This window comes from Salminus brasiliensis, chromosome 8, assembly GCF_030463535.1.
Source record: "Salminus brasiliensis chromosome 8, fSalBra1.hap2, whole genome shotgun sequence".
Lineage (NCBI taxonomy): Eukaryota > Metazoa > Chordata > Actinopteri > Characiformes > Bryconidae > Salminus > Salminus brasiliensis.
Window position 1 is genome coordinate 41,021,170 of NC_132885.1, and position 17,989 is coordinate 41,039,158.

At 45.6% G+C, this 17,989-nt stretch overlaps 2 protein-coding genes across 4 annotated transcripts; one reads left to right on the plus strand and one right to left on the minus strand.

Annotated features, from left to right (window-relative positions):
* Nucleotides 1–253: 253 nt before the first annotated feature.
* On the minus strand, nt 254–3,309 carry LOC140560752 (putative methyltransferase DDB_G0268948). Its single transcript, XM_072685274.1, has 6 exons — nt 3,199–3,309; nt 2,163–2,323; nt 1,671–1,884; nt 1,260–1,360; nt 479–616; nt 254–344 (listed from the first exon to the last, which is right to left on the minus strand). Exons 1-6 carry the CDS (start codon nt 3,307–3,309, stop codon nt 254–256), a joined length of 816 nt encoding a protein of 271 aa, XP_072541375.1.
* A 1,784-nt stretch (nt 3,310–5,093) lies between these two features.
* On the plus strand, nt 5,094–12,700 carry LOC140560753 (uncharacterized). 3 transcript variants are annotated; one of them, XM_072685277.1, is made up of 10 exons: nt 5,094–5,164; nt 6,105–6,173; nt 6,796–7,041; nt 7,561–7,884; nt 7,984–8,286; nt 8,368–8,493; nt 9,140–9,196; nt 10,186–10,275; nt 10,418–10,443; nt 11,085–12,700. In XM_072685277.1, the coding sequence occupies exons 1-10, from the start codon at nt 5,110–5,112 to the stop codon at nt 11,133–11,135; spliced, it is 1,347 nt and encodes a 448-aa protein (XP_072541378.1). In that variant the 5' UTR covers nt 5,094–5,109; the 3' UTR covers nt 11,136–12,700. The 3 variants fall into 3 exon arrangements, with proteins under 3 accessions (XP_072541378.1, XP_072541379.1, XP_072541376.1); XM_072685278.1 differs by lacking the exon at nt 10,418–10,443; XM_072685275.1 differs by lacking the exon at nt 11,085–12,700 and having other exon boundaries at nt 10,418–10,790.
* The last annotated feature ends 5,289 nt before the right edge of the window (nt 12,701–17,989 follow it).

The following is a 17,989-nucleotide window of genomic DNA, read 5'->3' on the forward strand; positions in this document are numbered from 1 at the left end:
GGAGATTCAGATGAGGTTCAGGAGATTCAGAGGAGGTTCAGATGAGATTCAGAGGAGGTTTAGAGGAGATTCAGACGAGAATCAGGAGATTCAGCGGAGGTTTAGAGGAGAATCAGGAGATTCAGAGGAGAATCGAAGGAGATTCAGAGGAGAATCAGGAGATTCAGATGAGGTTCAGGAGATTCAGAGGAGGTTCAGAGGAGATTCAGAGGAGAATCAGGAGATTCAGAGGAGGTTCAGAGGAGAATCTGTGTCACTGTGGTTTACATGCCAGAACACAGTAGTACTGCATTGTAGCATCTAGCTTAGTGTCCACAGAAGAGACCCCCATTTCCTTCAGGAATCTAAAACAGAGCAAAAAAATGGCACATAAGTAATTTTACTTTTTAAATCAGTGAAGTTTCTCAAATAACTATAGATTATGAGCATAAAGGCAAGGAAGTTGTATTAGTGTGTATTTGCACTAGGCTGCAGTTACCTCGTGGTCGCTGACTCCAGCAGAGCAGCTGCAGCTCGGGGCTCGGTCCTCAGGTAGGTCTGATACATGGAGAAGGACTCCAGAAGGCCAATGGCACCCCTGACGCTCATCTGCAGCTTCACAGGGATGCTTTCAGCCCTAATCGAGACGCAAGGTTTGAGGTTAAAGATAAGGAATGGTATCCACACAGACACACATAGATCCACATAGATAAAACTGAACAAAAGTATTGGGACACCTGCTCATGCATTCTTTCTTCTGAGAATTAAAAAAAGAGTTGTCGGATGATGATCACCACCCCATCTCATTATCATTCCCAACTCCCCAACTCATCCCATTCAAAAGTACTAGATGGAGCTCAGTGCTGGGGGGGGGGATACTCCTCTGGCCCATGCCTAGCATTAAGAGGCATTCTGCCAGTAGGTTCATGTTCATCTGCTCCAGAGAGGTCTATGCTATTGGCAGTACTTCTTCTCTACAGGGACTAGACAAGCTGTGTGTGTGTGTACATCTGAATCAGCAATAGGTGCAGCTTCAAGTAGCTGAATGCCTTTCTTAGAAGGGGTGTCCACAAACATTTTCATCCATATTTGGCCTCATATATACAGAAGAACGGTTCAAGCGGGCCGGGTCCTGCTGTAAGCAGTCTAAGCAGCCAGTTTGGCCTCTGAACCACTAGAGGGTGCCATGAGTATGTAGGTTTTCATGTATATTTTGGTCCAGGTTTGATGGGATTGAAAACAACAAGCCATAGTTTAACACAGTCCTTCTTTAGGGTTACCTCTCTTTATCAGGGAAGGGAACGGCGTCATACAAATCCTGCAGCTTGCTGTTGGCCACTGCTATCTGACTGCTTGTGTACGGCAGGAGAGCCTTCTTCACCTGGGGAGGAACCGACAGAAGATACATAAGATAATGCACTTTACTGTATATCACTCAGTGGACCAATAGGAATGCTCCAAATTGACTGGGAATTCAATCTTTCTACACTGACATCCATTGGAAGTAAAGAAGGTTTGAGCTGAACTTGCGAGGAAGGCCTGACCTGGCGTTCTCCACTTGTAAATGAAGTTGAGATCTTCTTAAACCCCTTCTCAGACTCTGGGAACCTCTACAACCTTCTTTCTGAAGGCCTCGGAGAGCTGCCGAAGGCCGGCAGTGTCCGGATACTTCAGTATCCCCTACTGCTCACCTCTGAATAGATGTTGTCCAGTCTGTCACCGCAGGAGCCGTAATGCAGGTAGAACTGATCGGTGTAGCCCAGGAGAGCCATGCAGCCACGAGGCTTAAGCACACGGGAGGCCTCCTTGAGGAACCGCTCAGGGTGAAACCAGTGGGCTGCAGACGCCGCGGTCAGCAGATCCACAGAGCCGTCCGGGAACGGCAGGTCCTCTGCTGTACCCGCTCTATGATAAGAAAGGGAAAAACTGTGTGGGCTACATCACAAATGGACTCTGCTGTGGACTCTACTGTAGGCCTGGACCCTGGGGGTCCATTAGATGGTGCTCAGCAACAGTGTCCAACACAGTCAAAGAAAGAGTAGGACCTGTAAATGAGGAAATCCCCCTGGCCGATGACGATGCCCCCAATGTTGCTACAGGATCTCCCAGCAGGGTCGAGGTAAGGTCACACCAGTGCACCAATCAGATTTTCCACGGAAAGCAAGTCTCCCTTCCGAACTGACCTGTAGGCGACGTTGGTAAACCCTGGAACAGCCCTGGCTTCGTCCAGCTGGCTCTCGCTGACATCGATGCCCACCACCTTCTGGAAGTAAGGGGAGAGCAGGCGAGTGTTCTGCCCCGTTCCGCACCCCAGGTCCACCGCCAGCTCATGAGGACGTCCTTTCTTTGGGGGGAAAAGCACAAAAACACAGGGTCGTATTTATGAAGATAATGCAGTAAAACGCCTACCTTTCCCATTGGCTCCTGACACCATTTATTTGCATACTGGGCGTGGCTTTCCCCCTTCACTCACCGTCAACATGTAGTCATTCCCCCCCAGGCTACCTTCCCTTAAGTGTTCCTCCTGGTGTATTTGTCTGCCCTGAGAGCTGGGTTTTTGTGTAGTCACGTAAATCACATTCGAACAGGGTAAGGGGTCAGCCTGTGCTGCCCCCTAATACTTACCAAGGAAGATCTCTGGCACCTATTTGTGGTCAGAGTGGTCACTATAGCATTCAGCTACACTAACACCAGGCAGCTACAGCACTATATCAATTACCAGTCAACACACAGAGGAAGAAGCCTGGGGGGAACGACTACATGTTGATGGTTACTCGTCCGGTATGCAAATAGGTGGTGCCAGGAGTCGATTGGATACTCGATTGGAAACAATGAATGAGCAGGTGTCCCAACAAACACCAGGAACCGACACAAGTACATAGAAGGATATGAAGAACTGGCCTTATGCAACTCTTTCCCCTGGATTGCCTGGGTCCAGACCAATCTTGAGACAGGTCTATCCAGTGCCATTTATAAGTTTATGTCCCATAAACCTCAGACAGCAGACAGACCTAACCAGGCTACAGCAGTGGAGCTAGAAGCACTGCAGGGTTTACAGTTTGCTCTTCAGCTCCTGATTAAAGCTCTTGGAGACCACGGTCGAACCAGAAGAATGGAATCAGGTTAAAGCAAGGTGAACGCTAAACCCCTCCTGCGGCGAGAAAGTCGGGCACATGGGCGGCATGTGAAAGTCACAGCCAGCTGCGAGACCAGTCCCACCTTCTTGTCCAGGTACTGCAGAACCAGCTCCTTCACTTCATCAGGTGGAATCAAGCGATACTTCTGATAGATTGACGCATGGTGTTTCTCCTCAAACAACCTGTAGGTCATGTTGGTCCGGACTCTCAACTATCCCGGCTGCACGAGTGACTCAGCAACAACCGGCCTCTTCGAGCTCCAGTCCTGCTCAGGCTGTGGCTAATCATTAGTTTAGGATCAAAGGAGCAGAGATCGCTCGTCTGCTGGAACGTCACTGGACCAGACATGGGGCAAAGTTGCAAGGGTCGATGGAGACCTGTGGACACTTTTCTTCCGAGTTCTTCTATTTTTGCATAATTGTCCCATTTATTTGGGACAAAATGTTCTCCAACACTGACTGACCTATGAAGATAAACTTGTAGCCACATAAAATCCTGACTTTTATTGTGGAAGTCTTCTCAATTGTGCTAAAATTAAGCAATTTTAAGTAAATGTTTAAGTAAACTATAAGCGTACTACTGTTTATGCACCTAAATCCATATTTCACATTAACATTTATTAAGTATTGCAACTGCTAAGCCCTATTCTACACTGGATGTCTTAAAAATGTACTTAAAATAGATGTATAGTATATGTAGAATATATATATATAGATATAGAGTGTATAGATGTAGAGTATATTTAGCATAATTGTAATAACTCCAGCACTGACTGACCATTGAAAAGAAGGACCTTTGATAAAATTAAGCTATTTTAAGTAAACGTTTAAGTAAACTAGAAGTGTACTACTGTTTATGCACCTAAATCTATATTTTACATCAGTTTAAAGTGAATATAAAACAGATTTAATAAGAAATTAAATGACATAGATGACAAGGACTGTCTGACCGATGTTGTGCTATGAAAAAGTATTAGCCCCCTCTCCTGATTTCCTCTATTTTTGCTTAATTATAATAACACAGGCACTGACTGACCATTGAAAAGAAGGACACTCAAGTACGCTAAACTGAAGTGTACTTATAGCCACAGCGCTAATGATCAGTGCACCTAAAGAGTGCTAAAATGGAGCAGCTATTTTTATAGACTTTTATAGACTTGTGTCAAGTCTTCTTAACTGTGCTAAAATTAAGCAAATTCAAGTAAAGTTTGGCAAACTGTAAGTGTACTACTGTATATGTACCTAAATCCATATTTTACATCAATTGTACATTAATTTACAGTGAATAACATTTTTTTTAATAAGAATTGCAACTGTTCTACCACTTTTCTACACTGGGTGTCTTAAAATATACTAATAAAATGTATATATGTATAAATGTCATGTATTTACATTAGTTGGTCTCGCTGGGAACAGTTACTTCAATTGATTGGGTTGACTTTTTATAATTTTACATTCAGGCGAAGTGTAGTATGTTGAGTGTTGTATATCTACATACCAGCTTTTGTATTGGGAAGCATCTAAGCTTTAACTTTACCAGTAAATACCCTAGGAAAACAAGCCTCAGCTAAGGGGGCTATAAAGCCCCTCAACACTGCATTGTGGGGCAGTGGAAATGCAACCCTTGAACCCATGATGGAGCTCCATCTAATACCTTTGCAATAAGTTGGAGTGGTGTTTGTGATCCAACATGTTTGATCTTGTTAACAGTTTAATGATTTTTTAATGAATAAACTAGTAAATAAACAACCCAACCATATTGCTGTTGATCATGAAGACCTATTCCCTCATGAAGATCACCAACTTTGAAAGATCTTGACTCCACACCCAAGATGCAAAAATGGCATCTTTTTTTAGTCTGAAAGCAGATGTTTTAACCAGCGAAGCCACAGTTTTCCTTTTTTTAGCACTCTCCAGAAGCCAAATCTTGCTTTCATTTCCTGAAAACCAAAGTTAGCAAGAAAGAAGAATTGCTGAGAGATGATGAAGCAGTCATGCCTGCCATACTGTGGACTGCAGTTCTTCTGATTTTCAAAACTCAAGCGAAAGGTGAGTTTTTCTTGTTACTTATGGGGTGAAAGTGACCATGTATGTCCATTTTTGTTGTTTTTTACTTTTTGGTATAAAGTAAAGCAGCGGTTCTTCATATTATGTCAAAATAGGACCAACAGATATTCTCCAAAATGACTCAAAATAAGAAATATTTTTTGTAAAGCTGACATTTTGGATTTACGAGGTTTTCGCATGACAACAATGACAAGATATCAGATTTGCAACTCTGTGTAGGTGACTTTTACTGAATGGAACACCTGAATTCAGTGATTAAGAGGTATGATCCCAATATTTCTGTCCATAGAGTGTATAATTTAATGAACAATATTGACAAAAGTATTGGGACACTCTTAATCATTGAGTTCAGGTGTTTCATTCAGTAAATCAAGCCCCTAGTCCTGCAGTCTACCTTACTTACACACATCAGTGAAAGAACGGGAGTTTCTGAAGAGCTCACTGAGCTCCAGCGTGGTTCTGTATGTAATAGGAGACACCGCTGCACCAACAACAACAAGTCAGCTGGTGAAATTTAGACCTTCCCTTCTAGATCTTCCTCCATCAGCTGTGAGTGGTGTTATTATTGAACAGTGGAAGAGTTCAGGAGGAACAGCTCACAGAGAGCAGCTCAGCCACCGAGTGTCTGTCAGACCACGTAAAGTTACAGAGCGGGGTCAGGGCCGAGTGCTGAGCTCAGAGCAGAGTGCAGAAAAGCCTCCAACTGACTCAGTAACTGCAGCAGAGCTCCAGACCTGCTGCTGCTGGTAGAGCTCAGAGCGAAGGGTTTAGAGAATGGGATGTTGTAAAAGCTCCTGTAGGTACGGTGCATAGGCGTCCCAATACTTTTGTCCATATGCGTTCCTGTGCATATATTTCAAGATGTGTTTATATCAATTAGGACGTATTTATTTAGATGTATCTCTTATGTCCACTCTCTCAGATGTCCCTCCTGTCCAACCAGGACCACTCAGGACTTCTGCATTCATACAGACCCCAAACAATACGCCTGGTAATGGACCTCACATACTGCATGCTGACAAACACATGAACACATGAAGAGTCAGAGACTGACCACCTATACGGTCATTTAAGCACACCGCTCTAGCTCGGTAATGTCAGGACACTAGGATTATGAAGCAGCTGAGACCACTGAGGCAAGGTCTGGGGGTCTTAGTTGAAGAGGTGTGTTGGCTTCATTAGCCTGCAAGTCCAGTCAGGTCACATATGACCATTACAGATGACACTCAGCTAACATTCGAGACCTCTGAAAGTGTCCTGCTGTGGTGTCTGGCACCAAGTCTGGCTGCAGGTCCTTCATTAAGGCCTGTAAGCTGTAATTTGTGAGGTGGGCGGGACCTCCATGAGCATCAGTGAGTCTTGGGCGCCCATGACCCTGTCGCTAGTTCTCCGATTGGCCCTTTGTTTACGTTAAAGCACCTTTGGTATGTACTGACCACTGCACACCGGGAACATCCCACTAGACCTGACCCAGTCGACTAGAACATCACATCAGTTTGTCAAAGGTTCTTGTCAAAGTGTCTCAGACTTGCTGCCTAACACATTCACCTCTTGACAGGTACCATCGGTACCAGATAACTAGTGTTCTTCACCTCACCTGGTTTTAATGTCAGGTAATAAAGCCCAGCGTGGAACTGATGTCACCCTGAGCTGTGAAGTGTCCAGACTCCCAGCATTCTCCACTCTGCAGTGGGAGAGAGAGGAAGCTCCGGCGTCGAACACCACCTTGTTCTTCAACAACACTGCCTACATCATCTTACACAGTGTGGACCAACGCAGTCAGGGCAAATACACCTGCAGACTGAGGCGGAACGGGACGGTACTGATGCACCAGAGCCAAACGCTACATGTGACAGACAGTGAGTACATCTCGGACACCAAATTGACCAGTATATTGACCCACAGTTCCCATACCGTGCCTCACAAAGTATAGAAAATAAAAAGAGTATGGCATTACGTTAGACGTGTCAGAAATATGTGGACGCCTCTTGTAGCTAGTCTAAGCTACTTAATGGTACCTCTATAGGACCAGATCAAGCATTCTACATGGTTTAGGACTCATTAAGCATAGCAGGGGGCCTGGGTGGTCCAGTTTAAGGTGCTGTCACCATGATCAGGGGATCGCTGAGGTTTGAATCCCGAACCTCATGCTGCTAGCCATCGGTAGCCGAGGCCCAGGGGGAGCACAATTGGCCTTGCTTTTTCCAAGGTGGGTAGAGACAGTGCTGCCGTCTGTTGCTTTGGCGGCAGGGGGCATGTGCTGGTGATGGGGGAGGGGTTCTAGGTATGGGTTGGTCCAAATTGGGGAGAAAATGGGGCTAAAGCACAGCACAGCTGAGAGTTACCTTACCTTCATACTGTGCTTAATGTCTTTGTAGGTACGTACTCTAAAAAGATCTTCAGTCTATACCGAGAGAGCTCGGACAGCAGTGACTTGTCACTCATCTGCAAATCAGAGAAGCGTTACGACAGGATTCAGTGGCAGCGACAGCAGCCCGATCTGATACTGATATCTGCAGAAAAAGGTCGAGAACCCAAAGTGAATGGGCCGATTGACCCAGGGAAAGGTTCGTCCACATCCTACGACGGACATGAGTTCATCTTTCACATCTCACCTGTGAGGTTCAACTACAGCGGGACGTACACGTGTGTCGGGTGTGATCAAACCCCCTATTTCAGAGTAAAGCTGCACACGGTACGAGGTGTGTAACCACTGCCAGCTCACTCATCATCAGTACAATCAACATAGAGGCTCAATATCCCGCCTGATATCTGATATTCTGCTCGTCTGCTGAGCTCAGTCTCCGCAGAGCCTCCCGATGGTGTCTTCAGCAACATGTCGGTAGATCTGACCTGCGAGGTGTCTGAGGTGGCTGATCCCCTGAACCTGGCCTGGCTAAGGATGGAGGGCAACACAGCGGTGTTGGTCAAACAGGACATCCTATCCAAAGAGAACAGCAGTAGGACCCTCAGCGTGACCCTGAGGAACCTCTCTGAGGACCAGCTCGCGTGGCAGTGTGCTGTGTTTACAGAGGACACGCTCAGAGCTCTGGCCCCCATCACTGTCCGGCTGCTCTCGGCATTTGCGGAGACACCGAAGCAGGGTAGGTTAAGACGGGGGTAACCCTCTTTCACACTTGCTCGCATTGCCGTCGCATTGGCTTGAGTGTTCTGCATCTCTGCAGGAGGTGGTGCGGTGGTGGAGGGCACCAATCTGCTCACCGTGCACATCGTGGTGTGCGCTGTGGCCGGTTGTGTGGTCATCTTGCTGGGAGCTCTGCTGTTTTACTGCCAAAGGAAATCAGCATCTGGTAAGCTCTCCTGCTCTTGGTAGGGATGCTGTTACCCAAGCCAACCATTGGGGGGTGACAAAACCAAATGTATATTGACCCACAATTTCCATACTGTGCCTCCTAGTTTTTTCATTAGATGTGTCAAAAGTATGTGGACACCTCTTGTAATTTAAGCTACCTCCTTTGCTTATATAGCTGTTCGTTTGTGCATAGACAGCTTGTGCAGTCTCCATGGAAAAGCATTGACCAGTTGATAAAACAGGACACTCTGGAGAACCCTGGAACTCTAGAACATTAGTCTAAGGTACGGTGCATGATGCCAAGCATGGGCCAGAGGGGTAAAAAGCCCCTCAGTATTAGGCTCTGGAACATTTGCCTTCCCAGCAAAGGGTGTCTACGAAGTTTCGGGATCATCAGTAGATTTTACATGAAGTGAGGACCAAATTAGGTTGCACTGATGTTTGCTCAGCCATAACTGAGGTTTACTGAGCTTTTACTGTTTTACTGAAATCTTGGACTGCTCCTCCTTCCTCTTATCTGCATGCAGCAATTCGTAAAACCACACCGTCCTGCAAAAAAAAATCCATGCGAATGATCCACATGCATGATCTAAACACATTGAACGACATATAGCATCTCACAATTCCTGTCTTTCTTGCTGTAGGAGCGCCCCCTAGTGATAAGAAGAACCTCAGAGCAGGTCGATGCCATTCTGTTCCAGGTATCTCTCACTTCTACAGAACTATATATTTATTACAGAATCACCCTGGACTGTTTATCAGAAACACCTTTCTTACAGCTCCACCTGTAAGTCTAGAGACTGTATACTGAAAAAAGTTCCTCCTTGAGGAACCTTTAGGGGTTCTTCAATTTGAAACTGTGGAGGAACCTCTTAAGGTGGTTTGAGGAACTTTTTAAGGAATCATTTTCAGCTCCTCTACAGTTCCAAATTCAAGAACCTTCTAAAGTTCTTCAAAGAACCGATCTGTTGATTCTCTAATCCTTCATCAGTGATCAGACCTGACCACAGAGCCATTCTTAGCTGGGTCATTTTGGGTGGTGGACCCAACAGCAACACTTCTGAGCCTGATACACTAGTACCAGAACCACAGACACTACCATGCCGTTGTCGTGCTAAGAACAGACCATCACCCAAATCATAACTGTTCAACAGTGGTCCTGTCATCAGAAACTGACCAGTGATAAATGGGGGGGTAGGTGAGGGCCTGAAACACAGTAATACTGTATATACACAGTCATATCAGAAAATTATGACCACCTACTCAATAGTGGGATGACACTAGCGAGACGTTGTGGCATCGACTGTATTGGTAGATGATGGACGGTGCCCACAGTAGAGCGTCGATTGCCCTGTTCCGTTTGCTGGAGTCGCTGTTCTCCTCTGGCATCTACGGCCTGTTGGGCATCGCTGTTGTGTAGTTGGGGGGCACTCAATGTGCGAGAAGCCCATTCTAGGCACACCATCACTACGGCGGCTAGTTTAGCAGTTTCTATGATGCAACCACCCTTCGCCCACTGTCACAGTCGTATCAGAATATTATGACCACCCCTGGTTTGGAATGAACTCGACCCCTGTGGAGCAGTCCACTGTGTAGTGGACATATAAGCAGGCAGACCTCATATATAGAGGCTATACTTTGGGCCCCAGCAGTCAACTACGTCTAACTCTGACTCTGCCTCTGCCTCTAGATGATGGTCACATTGTCGTGGTAAACCCAGCGGAGGAAGACGAAGAGGAGCTCCACTATGCCTCAGTCACTGTAGTGGGAGTCTGTCATGGTAAGCCCCGAGATCGGATTACAGTGGATTACGCTTTTCTCTTCTCGTCAGAAGGTCTTTGTACTGTTTTAAATAATAAGCAAAACAGTAGCTACCGGAGGTCCCGAATCCAGGTTGTGAAAGGCATTGTGATCTTTTTCAGGAGCCAGTGGGAATCCCATAAAGAAGGTAAGAAGCCAGAATCCATGGAATCTGATAGAATCAGACCAAAACCTAGAGCGTAGTAAAGTGTAATAGGGACTTTTTTATGTAGTTAAACAAGTACGTAGCTAAACACTGGCTGTAGACTATGTCCATTTGTTTGTGAACGTCCCTTGTAACGAATGTATTCAGCTACTTTGCTCTCATTGCTGACACAACTGTGCAAATGCACACATTCAGCTTGTCTAGCACATGTCCAGCCTATAGAATAAACATGAGCCTATTGGCACCATGCCTCCTAATGCCAGGCGTGGGCTAGTAGAGGTCAGTAGAGGTAGGAAAGGCCCCTAGCATTGAGCTGTGGAGCAGTGGAAGGACTGTGTTCCCTGGAATGATGGATGGTGGTGCTCCATCTAATACTTTTGGATGGGATGAGTAATAACACACTTGTTATTGTTGATGCAATCAAATCCTCACAGCAATGCTCCTCCAAAATCTAGTGGAAAGCTTTCTTCTTCTCTGACAGTAGAGACCTGGACAGTTACTCCAACAAAAGCGGGATTGACTCTTTTTTTAATACGCTTGATTACAGTAGAAACGGTGAATAAGCGGGTGTCTCAATACTTTTGTACATATAGGATATCTAATTGTGTCTCTCATTTACATAGGTACCAGCTTCCAGCGACTCCACCATCTACTCAACTGTCACCTTCCACTGAGGAGGTCGGGTTGGGTGTGAAATTGTGGAAATTGTGAAACTCATTTCTTTGCAGTGGTGGTAAATGGAGCCAGGCGTTGATCGCCATGACTATAACACAGACACAACCATCTTAAGTACTCTCCGAACCCACCAGTGAAGCTTTACGTGTCTTCTCAGTTTTAGATGGAATGATGATGATGATGATGATGGTAAAATAGCGGAGAATCTGATTAACAAATTCTGATTCTTTTGGGACTATTTTCCCACACATTACCCCACATGTATCCTTCCACCTTGTGAATGGATGCATTTTACACAGCTTTTAAACCAAAATCTTATCAAAACTATGCTAAAACAGTGTCTCAGGTATCAGGCAGCGTCTCCATGACTAATTGGTAGAAGAACTTTCTGGGCCCTATTTTAGCGATCTTTTGGCGAGTCGTAAACCTTGATTTAGGGGGCGTGTCGGCCTTCTGCATCTCGTAATGCTCTTAATTAATCATGGGTGTGGTTTTTTGGGCGTAACGTACAGTAATGAACCAATCAGCGTGTCTCTCGACATCCCTTTAAGAGCCAGGTGTGGTCAGTCTGACCTTGGCGTATTGCTATTTCAGTAGTGTAAAGCGTAGGGGGAGTACGAGCGCCCGACTGCACGCGCCTGTGTTGACAATTCACTGCCAAGATAGCAACGAATGTTTTTCAGTCAGTGGAGCTCATCCTGTGTGTTCCGCTGCCAAGATACGTAGCAATACGCCAGAAACTGACCTGAACACCCCTCATTCCGAGACCACCACACCCATCATCGTAGATATATTCGGTAGCAGTGCTGCTGTTTAAACGACACAGGTGGAAGATAGCAACAAGCATCGCAACGTCCTTCTCCTTTCACCACCACTGCTTCTTCTTCACCTTGTTTACTGTATACAGCTTAACTACTGAATTATGCAGAAATGCTGCAAAATAGAGGCAATCCAAGCTGGAATATGATCTACCAGATCTAACTAAGTCCCAGCCGTAATATTAGGGCCTGTGACTCACTCTTGTGAGTGAATTTTTTAGAGAACCTCCAGTGCTGGTTATGAACTCCTTTTAAAAGGCCCCTTTTGCTCGTAGAGAAGCCGAGTTTTAGTGTCCATCGCTGAGATAAATCTCAGTAAAACCGCAGGATTTATCGACATGGCGACCGGTGACAGATGTTTCTGAGATTTCCCTGACGTAATATGTATGGCTGTAAACTGCTTTTCTGGTGTGATAAAAGCAGAAATATATACCCTAAATGCTTTAACTGACTGCCGTTTCACATTCGGGCAGCAGGTGGCAGCGCTGCACTGCATGGGATCGAATGGGAATGGGCGCTCGCGGCCTTGCCTGGACCGCTCCGCAGAGCTGATCTACGGCATGGAATATATGATTGTTATGAGACTCAATGTGATGAACTGCGTTTTGCTACTACTGCCTGTTTGGAATGATGTCCACTGCTTTGTGAGGTACTGTGTTTTACACGAGGCGTAATGTGCATTTCCATCAGCGGCCATGTGATGGCACTGTTGGAAAACGTGGCGCATGCAGATCTGTTCAAATCAAAATAAAGTAATACCTTTCTCGGAAGTCCTTACATCTTACCATCTCTCTCTACCAGCTCTCTTTCTCTCTCTCTCTTGCCTACCCCCCCCACCCACCACACACACACACACACACACACACACACACTCAGTTTCTTTCAGCCGAGAGCTGCTGCTTCAGTGTACGTCAATATTCCAATCTGAAACACAAAGGTATGAAAAATGCGGCATTTGAATGTCTTTATCAACAAGGAATGGGATTCTTCGCACGTCCAAGGTTGTCCCTGTATTGTATGCGTTTGTGTCCCTATTCAGACATACATGAAGGTTTTGGGGTGGTGGTGGTGGTGGTGGGGGGGTATGGGGTTTAAACAGAACATCGTCAAGGTCTCCCAAGCAGAGTCATTCAGCCCAGAATTGCTCTTCGAGATAGTCCAATTGAGGTCTTTCATTCAACAAAGCCTCATAAAAACAACTGCGGTTGAAAAGGAGGACGGAGGCAGGTGTGGACCGAATGGTAGGAGAGCATCCCAAGGTCACCACATGCTTGGCTTCACACCCTCCGCTCTGCGAGTAAACCTCCAAGGCCACAGTTAGTCAGCTTTCGCTGAGCAGCAGATACGGCCACATCATGCTAGCGGGAATTGCTCCGGCGAGCTCAGCCGACGGTGTGAAGATAAGCCGGCTCATTTCAGCGGCTCCTCAGAAATACAGCATCAGCTACCTGCCTGTCCGTCAAACAATGCTTCAGACATGTACACCAATCAGTCGAGACATTAAAACCACCGGCAGCTAAAGTGAATAACACAGAAGATCTGGTTCCGGTGCAGTGGCGTCTGTCGAGAGGTGAGGTCTTCATGTTAGGCAGCAAGTGGACAGAGGCAGGAAGCAGGACGTTTTGAGAAGAGCAATCCCTGATGCTAGTCTAGACGACTGTCCAGAACGGGAGGCAGGTCTTGTGGGGTGTTCCTGGTATGCAAAAAAAAGTGCTCCAAGGAAGGGTAACCGTTGAACCAGTGACCAAGAGGGTCATGGACACCCTAGACTCGTTGATGCTCATGGAGGTCTCACCTCACAGCTTCATCCATCCATATTCATCTTCATCCGTTTCTTCCTGGCCAGGGTCGCGGTGGGTCCAGAGCTTACCCAGAATCGTTGGGCGCAGGGCAGGAGTACCCCTGGGCAGGGCGCTAGTCCATCACGCTTATTCTTATTCATAACTAGGGGCATTTTGAGCATGGACAGTTCTCCTACCACTGGGGGGCAGAAGGCAACCCACACAGGCACTGGGAGAACATAGCGACTGGGACAAGGATCGAACCCACAACCCTCTGCGACACATGCACTACCTGTGGCTCCTTCAGAGATCTTGTGGAGTCCATTCCAGCCAGAAACACTCATGTGGGGTTCGAGGGGGTGGAACGTGGGCTAGGTGGCTTCCAGGTGGGTTCCAGGTGGGCATGGGCTGAGTAGGTTCGACACACATTTTTACTGGGACCCAGTTCGGCCTCCCAAATAGGCCCTATCGTTAAAGCCCACCTTAATCTCACATGGGCCCATCTAAACCCCATATCAGTGTACAACCCAGATGGGCCCATGTTTAACCCCTCCTGGTCCCCTCACTGACCCTGATGGGCATCCATATGTGGGCGCCAACATTGCCAGTTGGGCTATCCATTCAGCCCCCACATGGACATGTCTACGTTTTTTGGGGGGGGGGGCGGCACAAAGAGGGTCTATACAATATCAGGCTGGTGATTTTAGTGTTATGATGATGCTGATTGGTGGATTCCAAAGACAAACCAGCAAAGACCTGGGAAGGAGGTGGGAACACTTGCTGTCGAAGGTTTACACCGTAAGTGTCATATTGACCATGACTTAGAAAGAGTAATTAATGTGGACAATATCTGATCCATATAATAATATTAGTATTAGTACCGATAATGATCCAGTATTGAATGTTCATTAGTCATGCCTGATGACCAGTAATCAGACTAGCAGTATCAATATCAGTCCAGTAGGAATTGGGCCACCATATTCCATTGAGACTCAATACTGAAAATGATAGGATTTTACTATGACTAGGCTTAGTCTAAGCCCCCAGGACAATCCAACAGAATGAAATCTCTTATGAACTGATAAACCTATACTATATATACTGTACTACATTACAGACTCATAACATTTGCTATAAGTGTCTACAATGACTTACTGTCGACCATAAAACAGATGAACCACTAGCACGTACTGTAGATCCTAACAGTGACAGGCACTAAAGCCGAGATGAACTGATGAGCACACTTTAAAAGGCCCAAGGGTTCCTCAGAGTCTGGAAAACCAAGCCAATAACAGCAGAAGCTATTCCGGACGCTGCGGTACGAGCTGTGGCAGGTGTCTCACAAGCTTGCAGGTTTGGATCCCTTCATGGCACTTCAAAGAAATAAGATTAGGTGTCCCAGACCTGCAGGCCCTGATATCCATCGTTCTCTGGCGTCGTATTTCGGAATAAAAAATGTCTCAGAATTATGGTGGAAAGATGATATCACGGGTAAGTTCCCTCGGCTGGTTTAGTGCCAGTTGGAACCATTCCTAGATGGTTCTTCACACCAGCTTTATGAAGGGCTACTGTCTGATTCTGAAAAGAATTGCCCCATAGGGAAAAGACTGTGACTGCCAGAGTTAAACCACAAGATCGAGGTCTTTAGTTCTGGTCCTGGAGAGCTAATGTCCAGCACAGTTTGTCCCATTCCAATTTGCCTGCTCTGACACACCTACTAGACCTGGCCGTTACCATTGAGGGGGTTGAAAGAGGAGTGTTGGAGGTGTGCCCACCAGGAACAAGCCAAAGAACACTATCATAGAACCACCCCAAAGCTGTGGTTCTCAACCTGGTCTTTGGAGATCTTCAGAGGGTCCACATTGTCGCTCGTTCCCAACTCAATACTTGATTACAGAGTTTTTTCCTTTGAAGATAGTGGCTATTAATAAAGCCATTGCAATGGACCTTCAATTGTTCTTCTTTATGATGGAGAACCTCCTGTCCATCATCTAAAATGGTTGCATATAACACCTAAAAGGGTTCTGCTAATGTTAGTCTTCAATAAGTACCACATAGAACCTTCCTGCTTAGAGTGTAGAGCCAAACTATGAACCAATAGGCTCTGAGGAGCGGTTGAGAACCAATGTCCTGAAGAAACCTTTCAGGGAATGGTTCTAAAACTTAAGCACTAGATTCACTAAGAAACCATGATGGAGAACCTCCTGTCCATCATCTAAAATGGTTGCGTTTGGCACCTAAAAGGGTTCTGCTAATGTTAGTCTTCCATAAGTACCACATAGAACCTTCCTGCTTAGAGTGTAGAGCCAAACTATGAACCAATAGGGTTTGAGGCACGGTTGAGAACCAATGTCCTGAAGAAACCTTTTTAATGGATGGTTCTAAATCTTAAGAACTAGATTCACTAAGAAACCATGCCCAAAGAACACTCTCAAAGCTTTCAAATGGTGCTTTAAGTGTTCATGGTTTCATTGCATTTACTCAGGAACCCTTGAGGAACCCTTGAGGAACCCTTGGTTCGGAAAAACACTCTAGCCGACTAAACCGAGCCCCGTTGTCACACGGTAACGCAAGCAGATGGAAATCTGCACAAGTCAGTGTTCTAATGGCTGAATTTCTATGCAGCCTTGTGTTCTCGGTGCAAAGCTGATACAGATGGTCATGGATTAGAGGGAGCATGCAAATGCCAGCAAGAATGAGGGAAGCAGACTTAACCTTTCTCTGGGACTGGAAATGAGAAGCAAAGATTTCGGCTCCTCTGTAGCTGCCACTGTGCGACAGATTGCATCTCATGAGGTTACTGTGTCAATGTATGGACCGGATCGGACGGTGTTAAAAGGGCATCCTGCTCAAACATAAAGGCAGAACCGTTGATATGTGGGTCGTAAACACGCCTGCTTACCCTATTCCTTGGCACTGTAACAGGCTGGAGAGCAATTTTCCAGTTTAAGGACCAGAAAATCCTCCTTCTGATGATGTGGCTGGAAGGTGAACGTTGTGTTTGCAAAGTAGCACTTTGGGAGGGGAGGACTCCAGGGTGGGCTATTTGGCATGTTTTGGCTATTGGAAAGCCAGAGAACCCGCATCACTGCTGTGTGTTTTATAGCTCCTACATCAGCGGCTACGCTAGGAGCCAGGATTCTGTATGGTGTATTTGGGTAGTAATTCTGGGTAATGTAGTTTGAGAGCATTGATGAATACAAATATGTGAAATGCTGTCCACAAATCGCTAGGTTAGCATCCTACCTGCATCCTACCCAAATCCAATGTCTGTTTCAATGGAAATGCATGAAGAATTCATGCTCAGTGATTCACGAGCGTCAGATGCTTCTCAGCTCTCCAATGGGGGGGGGGGGATTCCAGTGCTTCCAGTAACAGTAAAGCATGCATAGAACATGCGGTAATGGGCCTAGGGGCACCTGTGAAGCCAGATGTCCTTTGTCTGGCTCTTTCATGTCGAGAGATAAGTTCCCCAGGCATGAATCTCGAGGCATGAATATCCTGGCGTACTTTTTAATGCTTCTGTAATGGAACAAGAGGCCTGTTCCTGTAAGCATGCTCGTCATGGGGAAATGGGTCTTTGGTGGAAATCATGCTAATGTGCTCATTAAGGTGTGGGTGGAGAGCGGTAACGGAAGCAACGAGGAGAGGCTGATCTATGGACCTTACATGGTCTGCTATGAGATTACAACGTATGAAGCTGTACATAAAGCTGTAATGCAATTACGCACCATTAGAGCTAGGTAAGAACCGAATCTCATCTTTTCCAGGTGTCTGTGTGGCTACATAGTACAGGGATAATTCTGCAAGATGAAGAACCACGCACTCACACTGTAATGCATCACCCATAACAGTCACAGAGGTGTTGTTATGTTTAGCTCCACCTCAAAAAAATAAACCCTATTTTTCAGATGGTTCAGTTCGGTTTTTAGGATTTTCAGACTACTATAAGGTGCAATAAGGTATCTACCACAAGAATGAACTACCATATTTAAAAGGTGACATTAAATTAAAAGATTTAGTTCTGAAAATAAATGTTTCTTTAAATCAAAATTTGAATAAATAAACCTAAATGATTTCAAAAGAAACTAAACTAAATTAATTTTAAAAGACACTATATAACATTAAACCTATTTTACATGAGACAAAATGATCTGAAAGGTACATTTCAAATGAATCTAAAATTTCAAACTGCTTTCTAAAAGAAACTAAACTCATTGATCTAAATCCCAATTTCAATGAAACTAAATATGT